This window comes from Chrysochloris asiatica, unplaced genomic scaffold (assembly GCF_000296735.1).
Source record: "Chrysochloris asiatica unplaced genomic scaffold, ChrAsi1.0 scaffold00052, whole genome shotgun sequence".
NCBI lineage: Eukaryota > Metazoa > Chordata > Mammalia > Afrosoricida > Chrysochloridae > Chrysochloris > Chrysochloris asiatica.
Window position 1 is genome coordinate 3334013 of NW_006408570.1, and position 10075 is coordinate 3344087.

The window sequence follows — 10075 nt, forward strand, 5'->3', positions numbered from 1 at the left end:
TGTGTATGTATATATATATACACACCAGGACTATATATATATGTGTGTGTGTATGTAAAGATTTACAGCATCGGAAACCTTGTACAGGGTCGCTATGAATCGGAACCGACTCCACAGCACACAACAACAAGAACAATGTATGTATATATGTGTGTATGTGTGTGTATATATATATATATATATATATATATACACACACACACTCACATACATATATTGAGGATATATAGATATAGATATATAGATATACACACACACACACAGATGTAGCTCTGTGGGTTAATGCACTAGACTGCAAAGTCAGTTTGAACCACAAGGTCAGTGGTTCAAGCTCATCAGCTGCTCCTCGGAAGCCCTATACAGGGTCGCTATGGATCAGAACTGATTCGACAGCACTTAACAACAACAACAAACCACAAAGTATGTATATGAAGTCCTGGTGTAGCTCTGTAGGATAAGCACTGGACTGTTAACCACAAGGTCAGCCGTTCAAACCCACCAGTTCTCCTTGGAAACTGTAGCATACAGGGTTGCTATGAGTTTTATATATATATCCAAAACTCCAGTGCCATCGAGCCAATTCTGACTCACAGTGACCCTGTATAGGGTTTCCAAGGAGAGGTTGGTGAGTTTGAACCACTGACCCTGTGGTTCAAACTGACTTTGTAGTCCAGCACATTAGCCCACAGCCACACCAGGACTCCTATATCAACAGCTCCTTGGAAACCCTATAAAGGGTCACTGTGGGTGAAACCGACTTGACAGCACACACACACACACACATATCTATCTATATATATCTATATATATATATCTTTATTTCTCCGGAGCCAGCTTCTGTTCTCCTTCCTACAGGAAGCTCACCCTAAATAATACTCTAGCCCATATGCATATGATCATTTGCCCCTTTCCTGGTTTCCACATGCTTGCAGTGACCCCCTCACCTTGAATTTGCCACACCTCTGATCTAGTTCCTAAGCCACGACCTTTAGGAAGTCATGGAAGGGCTTTCATCACTGCCAGTCAGTTGTGGTCACAAGAGTTGGGCCTGTGATAATGTTGCAAGCTCCCTGAGCCAGGGCTAGTCTCTCTCCATCTGATCTCAGGACACTGTTCATCTTACGCTTTACCACGTTAGGCTGCCCCTGGTATCAGCACACCAGGGGCCAAAAGTATAAATCGGGTCCATATATGTCTAAATATTTGGAGTTAAAAATCATGCTACCAGAATGTAGTCTTCAGCGTCACTGAATTTTATGTGCAGAAATCTTGGAGTTGGCAAATATTTTGTAGTGTATATTTTCACTACCCACAGAAATCCAGCTATGTCCACATTCAGGCCTGTGTTCTACCCAGAAGCTTGACACTGAAGTAAAATGATAAATAGAACTGTCTTACTTGAGAAAAAAACATTTCTTTACATGTGTTTCACTTTCAATGTTTGTGACAGATGGACCCCGGAAAGCACATGTGTGGAGTGTTGCCTGGGTTTACCTTTGATGTTGTCTGTTCTCTCTTTGGAGTCTGGTCTTACCTTTCATTATCACCCTCTAGAAGGACTTAGCATTTCCCCCTTCCAGTAATTTTTATCTTTGAAAGAGGAGCTTACAAAGGTCTAATGGTTAACCAAAGAAAACATCAATGTCAATATGGCGGGTCTTGGGAATTCTGGATGGGCTGTCACTGGAGTGAGGTCAGGTGCCCATCAACCTGCACATGTGGGCCTGGTCCCCTCTCACTCAAGCTCCCCTGACTCAGCCCATTTTGCTCCTCAGTGAGGAGAAGTACGCAGGGGGTTGACAGTGAGTGTGGTAAGGACGATTTCCTTTCTTGTCATTGGTTTTTCCTTTTATTTCAGTGACACACACACATTACACTCTCACACACAAGCTGCAGGACCAAGGCCATTTGCTTGAGAGTCTCTGAGCTGGAGGGAGTGTGGAGAGGGCTGCTCTAGACCAGCTTGTGCAGTTTGAGACACCTGGAGGATGGGAGGCTGGGTTGGTGCTGTGCTTGGGGACTTGGTGTCACAAGTGGTGCCAGCCTTAAGTGTGAGCTTTCTTGTTGCTGGGGCTGCCCACTTTCCATTCTAGATGGCTGTAGGGCTCAAAGGTCAAGGAGCCCAGTTTGTATTCAGCAGGCAGGTCCAGGAGGGGAGCCATGGAAAAACAGAAGGGCGGTGGTGGACACAGCAGTGTGGGAGATCTTGAGGTTGTGGTCAGCAGGTTGAGATGTGGGGAGGAGTTCCTGGGGTCACCCATGTTTGTGCCCCTATGTCCAGCAGGCAGGCCTGGCAAGCTAGGGGTCAGTGCCAGGAGGCCTGGGGCTCTGGGCATGGAGAGCAGCCGGCTCTGCTCCAGCAGCTGCATGATGTTGGAGGTGGCGAAGGCCTCAGAGGTTGAGGAGGATGTCCACTTCTTAAGGTGTCTGCTCTGGTCCTTCTTTTGCTTGGTGCGGCGGTTCTGGAACCAGACCTTCACCTTGGGGGCAAAGGGTGGGCAAGGGGTTGTCAGGAGGATGGGAGAGGGGCCAGGCAGGAGAAAGAAGCAGGGAAGCAAAGTGAAAGAGGCCAGAGCAGAGCGGAAGGAGGGGCTCATGGAAGAGACGGGAGAGGAAGGGCAGGGGTGAGTGCAGAGTTGGTGAGCGGGAGAGTGGCAGTGGTAGTCAGGGTTGAGGGAGAGGGGAAGAAGAGTGATAGATTGTCATTAAGTTCCTCCCACAATCAACTTGCTCAGTGTGAACTGATCAGGGACCCTCAAATTGTGGACCCCTGCTAAGCTAGCTCTAGTTTGGGATGGAGGAATGGATTGGCAGGCAGATGGTGGAGGTTCCACTTTGGCTTATATACTCTTAGCCAAGTTCATTGCTCAGCCACCATTATATGGTGTAATTCCCACCTCTGCCTCAGGCCCAGGCCTCTGAACTGAGTTCCAGGTCACATATCCAACTGCCTATAAGACATCTCCCCAAGAATGTCTCAAAAACATGGGAAACGACACACACACATCAGCTCAGATCTCCTCCCCCAGGCAGGAGCTTCTTCCAGGTGCTTTCTTTCATCCATACAAGCAGAAACCTGGGGGACCCCTGGAGCCTCCCTACCCCTCCAGCCTCCTGCACATTATCATTTCCCAGTGCATCCCCTGCTCTCCCACTTGGACTACCATAACTGTCTCTACAGCAGTGGCTCTGAAGCCTCACTATCCATCCAGGACGACCACCTGAGGAGTTTAAACTTCTAACTCACTCCTAATCCTGGCCAGTCAATTTAGAATGGGGGTGGGTGGACTCAGAGACTAGTGGTTTTAGAAGTTCACCTGATGGTTCCGAGGAGAGAGAACCACTGCTCAAAGCATTTCTCTGCTGCAGGTCCAAACAATACCATTCACAGGGCCCAATGCAAGAGGAAACATAGGCTCTTCTGGTTCCCAGCTGTAATGGTTAGGGTTCTGTGTCAACTTGATTAGGCCAGGATTTCCAGGGGGTTAGCAGGAAATGTGTTTATTCCCATGGTGATGAAACCTAATATAGGCATAGTTATCTCTAGGATGAGTGGACATGATCAGCCAATCAAATAAAGGGATGCTTTCTTGGGGGTGTGGCCTGCTCCCAATAGAATGGACATGGATTCTTTCTCTTCTGCTGGGAACCTGGGACACTGCAATTGTAAGCCATATCCTTGACAATAAATTTCTCTCTCCTACATATATACATATATATGCTTCAATGGTTTTGCTTCTTTAGAAAACCTTGCCTAAACACCAGCCTACCATGGCTCTTGCCACACTGAAGACCTCACTTGCATTGATGGACAGCCCAGTCTGCATGTTCAAGCTCTGTTATCATTCTTCATACAACCCCCCTCCTTCCCCTTGGGCCTAGGGATCTGCATAAAAGTGGTGTGGTCTTCCATTGGGAAGAACAAGCAGGACTCTGGGTCACTGAGCAGGGAATTCTGGGACTTGGGTACCTGGTGCATTGTTCAGAAGGTGGGGCAAAGGCTCCTGGTGGATATGACCTCTTGACCCTGAAGAGTCCTCCCTCCATGGGTAGAGGCATGCCCAAAGTAGGGCCAGGGTAGGAGCTGGTTGCTAGTCTGAGGACAGGACCATCTCTACCCACACCCCCTGGCCTGCAGAGTAAGCTCTCACTGACCTCATGAGACTTTGCCATCTCTCTGTTTGAAGTTTTCAGCAGCCTCATCCTGCCCCGTCACTTATGAAGACCAAGCTTCTTAACATGATACTAAGTGTAACATGATGTGGCAGGGTGTTGAGGGGACTCCCAACGGCCACACCCTCAAAACTGGAGACAAAGAGGTTCCAAGTACTCCACTTTCTAAAGTAGGTCACCAAGAACAAAGCAGAGACCCTTCTCAGGGCCTGTGAGAAGGGAAGCAGCACTGCTAGGACCAACTCTGGTCCTGGTCCCCAGGAGAAAGGAAGGCCAGGACAGGGAGCTTGCTGCTCAACCCTGTATAAGTGCAGTGTTGAAGGTGAAGGGAGGCTCCTCCCCTCTCTGAGGGAGTGCTTCCCCCACAGAAGGCAAATAGGGGTCCTGAAAGAATCACATCTAGGAATTCTGAAAGTGCCGCCAAGGAGAGCCCGCCAGTCACTCTCTGGTGGAAAAACTTGTCAAGCCACACATCTGCTCCTGTCACTGGTACCACTATTGGAACACACAGACCTGTGTCCCCAGGACACGAGGCTGGCCCTACTTCTCGCCTGGAGGCAGCTGTAGAGCTGAGGGTGCCAGCAGGAACATGGAGGGTATGGAAGAAAGTCCATACAGGCTTCCTTGCTTCCTTCTAAGGACATGAGAGTTCTCAACGCCAATGGCTCCTACACATGACAAGGTGTGAGGAGGAGACAGGAGCTGGAGGGTTGCTTGGGTGAGGATCATCAGCAGAACTATCCTGTCTGGGGTGACACAGAACAGCGCTCCTAGAAACCATGCCTCCAGGAAAGGCCTCTAGGAGATCCAGGCTTAGCCTCTCCTCAGAAGGGAACCTGTTATTTAAAAAGATCTCTGCTTCCCTAATGTCACCACCCTTCCCCTACCCTGGAGGTGGTGGGGAGCAGATGACTCAAGTAGATCACACTGCCCTCTGGAGACTACAATGGGAAGTGCTAAAGAGTACATCTGGTCCTTGCCCTCAGAACTCCCCCAACTTCACCAGAAGGTCAGGAAAAAAGATAGGATTTAAAGCACATGTGAGTTTGGAGTTTTCCACTGGACTAGATTGAGTGTGTCAATAACAAAAAGTGTCCAGAAAATTCTGGGATCTGCTTGAGATTTATTGATGGATGGGTGGATTGATTGATATATTCATTCAACAAATGTGTATTGAATGCCTACTGTGTGCAAGGTACCACTCTAGGCTAAGAGGATCAGCAGTGAGCAAAGCAGAGCAAATCCTTGCTGTATGAAGTGTGCAGTGCAGTGGGGAGACAGATAATAAACAACAAATTAAAGCAAATGAGTATGTCAGGTGGCAATATGTGCTTTGAACAGTATTTCCAATATATTTGTGGTTGTTGTTGTGAAGTGCCGTCAAGTCAATTCTGACCCATAGTGACCCTGTATAGGGTTTCCAAGGAGCAGCTGGTGAGCTTGAACCGCTGACCTTGTGGATCAAACCAACTTTGCAGTGCAGCACATTAACCCACAGCGCCACATCAGGACTCCATATTTGTGGTAACAGACCACTTCTTAAAAATTTTCAATATGTTATAAAGTACAATTAAAATGAATTGATACATTTAAAAATACTTTCCACTTCTGTCCCTAATTTGTTCTGGTAACAGTTTGTGGGCTGGCACTTTAAGGGCACTGCTGTTGAGAAACTTGGCAGGGCAAGGAGGAGGAGCAGGGGATGGTGACATTTTATTAATGGTGACATCTGGTCAGTAAAGGTGGGAAGGGAAGATTTGAAAACACTTATTTTTGAAAAGAAGAAAACACTTGTTTCCCTTGGAATTCAATCACTCATTGATGCCATCTCACTAGATCCTTGGGGACCCTGGCCCTGCATGTGGCAGCATTCCTTTCCCTTGCTTGTTGGCTCCTGGTTTCTTCACCTGGCTAACACTTACTCATCCTTAGGACCTCAGGTCAGGCCTCACCTCCAGGAACCCCTCTACAATGAGGAAAAGACTACCTAAACCACTGTGGGGATTCATTTTAAAAATCCAGGTCAAGGAATTAGCATAATGTCTTTGTTATTGTTGTTGTTAGATGGCACTGAGTCGGTGCCAACTCACAGTGGTAAGTACAACAGAATGAAACACTGCCTGGCTCTGCGCCAACTTCACAATCATTGCTATACTTGAGTCTGTTGCTGTTGCCACTGAGCCAATCCATCTCATTGGGGGTCTTTCTTGCTGATCCCCCACTTTATCAAGCATGATGTCCTTCTCCAGGGACTGGGTCTCTCCTGATAACATGTCTGAAGTATAAGAGATGAAGTCTGGCCATCCTGGCTTCTAAGGAGCATTCTGGTTGTACTTCTTCCAACACAGATCTATTTGTTCTTTTGGCAGTCCAGGGTACTTTTAATGTTCTCCTCAACACCATAGCCCAAATGCATCAATTCTTCTACAGTCTTCCTTATTCACTGTCTAACTTTCACATATTTATGAGGTTATTGAAAATACCATGGCTTGGGTCAGGTGCACCTTAGTCCTCAAACTGGCATCTTTGCTCTTGAACACTTTAAAGAGGTCTTGTGCAGCAGATTTGTCTAATGCAATACATCACTTGATTTCTTGCTTGCTGCTTCCATGAGCGTTGATGGTTGATTCGAGCAAAATTAAGTCTTTAACAACTTCAATATTTTCTCCATTTATGTTGATGTTTACTGGTTGAGTGACGAGGATTTTTATTTTTACATTGAGGTGCAATTGATACCGGAGGCTGTGGTCTTTGATCTTCATCAGTAAGTTTTTAAATCCTCTTCACTTTCGGAAAGCAAGGTTGTATCATCTGCATATCTCAGGTTGTTAATGAGTCTTCCTCCAATCTGGATGCATTTTTCTTCATATAACCCAGGTTCTTGGATTATATGTCAGCATGAAGATTGAAAAAGTATGGTGAAAGAATATAACCCTGGCGCACACCTTTCCTAATTTTAAACCATTAGGCGTTCTGGTGTGGCGCTGTGGGTTAATGCGCCAGACTGCAAAGCCATTTGAACTGCAAAGTCGGCGGTTCAAGCTCACCAGCTGTTCCTTGGAAACTCTATACAGGGTCACTATGGGTTGGAACTGACTCGATGGCACTTAACAACAACAACAACAACAACGAGGTATTCCCCAGTTCTGTTTGAAAAACTGCCTCTTGGTCTATGTACAGTTTTTTCATGAGCACAATTAAGTGTTCCAGAATACTCATTCTCCACAATGTTGTCCATAGTTTGGCATCAAGCCTAGACTTTAAATAATAACTAAATGTGAGTTCCTATTTATTGTTTATTTATCACTTACTTTCTCTGCTCCTAGCTCAGAACTAGGGAGAGAGGACAGACAGAAGGAACTGAGGATCTAGTGGAGAGGCCAGCTAGCACAGGGCAAGCAAACAGAGGACTGTTGGAGGGTGGGAGTGAGAGGGTGTGCCCATCTGAACTCCCCTCCCTCAATCAATCCCACAGCTACTAAGGGATTTAGTCACATGGTCCAGTGAAACATAAGACAAACTGAGCAAGAGACAGGCTCAGTGCCCTCTGAAATTGTCCTTCCTCCTCCAGGGAGCCTTTGGGTCCACCTCAGAGATCACCCTCAAGACTGTTGTTGCTATTGTTAAGTGCTGTCGAGTCAGTTCTGACTCATAGAGACTCTAGGAGCAGCTGGTGGGTTTGAACTGCCTACTTTGTGGCTTAAAGTCCAATGCTGGTCCTATAGCAGTACACTGACAGTCTCTCTCATGATTACTCCTCCCACAATTCTGCTCCTCCCCAGCCTTCTTAACTCAGTAAAAACTATCACCATTCACTCCATTTGTTGGAACCCAAAGCGCTTCCCTTTCCCCCACCCTGGGCATAGAATCCAGGAAAGGTCTGTCTCTAAAATAGAGCACATCTCAGATCAATCATCTCCATCCTCCTCCATGTCAGTAGCCCCTACTGGTCCATTCTTGCCCCCTCAGATCCACTCTCTAGATGACAGCCAGAGTGGCTTTTCTAAACTGTCAGTCATCTTACATCATTCTCCCTTCAGCGCCTTATGCTGGCCTCCACGATCTACAGGATCTGACTCTGTCCACCTCCCCTTTCACTGTCCAAGCTCCAGCCTTATGGGACTTCTGAAACTTACAGAATGTTCTATGTCAGTTCCGTTCCCTTGGATCTTTTACCTTGACTTCTCTTTTGGCTCACCCTCTGACTCTCTCTTTCTCTGTAGTCAGGCCTTCATTTAATGTCATCTCCTCAAAGAGGTCTTTCCTGACCATCCCAAGACATGATTTCTTCCTAATCTGTATCAGATCACCCTTTATGGTGGATTGAATTGAGTCCCCCTCAAAATATGTGTTGAATTCCTGCCTCTTGTGCTTGAGGATATGTTACTGCTTGGGAAATGAAACACAATCAGTACAGTCTAGATCTTAAACCTAGTCACTTCTAAGTTATAAAAAGACCAGAATAGACACACCATATACAAAAATGAACTCAAAGACCTAAATGTAAAACGTAGAACACTACAGATCATCAATGAAAACATAGGGACACACATTTAGGGATTTTGACACATGGTATAAATACACTATCAAACACAACTAAAAATACACAAACTGCAGAAAACAAACTAGATGACTGGGACCTCTTAAAAATTAGACATTTACATCCATTAAAAGATATCATCACCACTCTAGTGGCATAGCAGGTTGTGCCTTGGGCTGCTTAGTCTCAAAGTCAGCAATTTGACTCCACCAGCTGCTCTGGGCAGGGAGAAGAGGAAGCTTTTTGCTTCTATTGAGGGTTATAGCTTTGGGAATCCTATACAGGGTTGCAATAAATTGTAACCAACTCAGGGCACATAACAACATGAGAGATAAAGTGGTAGTGTAAGCCAAGAGTCCAGATAAGCACTGGACTGCTAACAGAAAGATTAGTGGTTTGAACCCATCATGAGTTGGAATCGACTCAATAGCATCTAACAACAACAACAATAAAACCAAGATGATGGCAGTGAGCGTTAAGATAAAGAGACATTTACTGTAATTATCTCTCTTAGTTGCTGGTGATGGTGGTGATGATGATTTAGTCAGATACTCTTCTTGTTGTTATGTGCCATCAAATCAGTTCCAACTCATAGTGGCCCTCTATGGGGTTTCTGAGGAGCGATTGGTGGGTTTGACAGCTACCTTGCAGCTGAAACCTACATTGTGGTTCAGAGCTTATCCCAGGAATCCAACATGTCTAGTCAGATACAAGATACTAGACATAAGTAATGGATCTGTAACTGGGCATTTTTATCATTTATGATGAATATTCAACAGAAGCTTGTAGTTGGTGAGATTTTTAGTGGATGTTTTATGCATATAAACTTTCTGAAAACTTAACAGATGTTTTATTAATAAATTAGGGAATAATTCTATCTGAAGTTTGGGTAATTTAAATGATAATTATTCATGTTATTAGTAAGATACTTTGATATTCTAAATGTTTTAAGGATGGATCCCACATACAATAAAAATTTGTGACTTGAAAAACTGAAAAGAAAAAAACATTTCACCAAAAGAGTGAAAAGACAACCCTCAGACTGGGAAAATTTTTTGGCAATGATGTATCAGATAAGGGACTAATCTCTAAAATATATAGAAAACTTAGAATCCTCAACAAGAAAAAGTCCAATAATCCAATTAAAAAATTTTGAAGGGGGAACAAACAAGATGGCAGATCGGGTGGAAGTGCAGGGAGGACCTCCGTCAGCAACAACACAGAATACCGGACCAAGCAGGCTCAGGGGATGGTGCTAGAACTCCACACCACATATAAAGGAATATTTAGAAGGTTGGAAGGCTTACAGCTAGGGGAATTGGTAGCAGAAGCAAGAAATCCATTGCTTTCTAATCCAAGATG

General features: G+C 45.3%; 1 protein-coding gene across 1 annotated transcript in view; it reads right to left on the reverse strand.

The window, feature by feature from the left end:
* Nucleotides 1-2045: 2045 nt before the first annotated feature.
* The window catches only part of VAX2 (ventral anterior homeobox 2), a 52205-nt gene continuing 44175 nt past the window's right edge, over nt 2046-10075 (reverse strand). The window contains exon 3 of the mRNA XM_006862912.1: nt 2046-2480. Within this exon, the coding sequence (XP_006862974.1) occupies nt 2046-2480 (435 nt within the window). The remainder of the gene's footprint in view (nt 2481-10075) is intronic.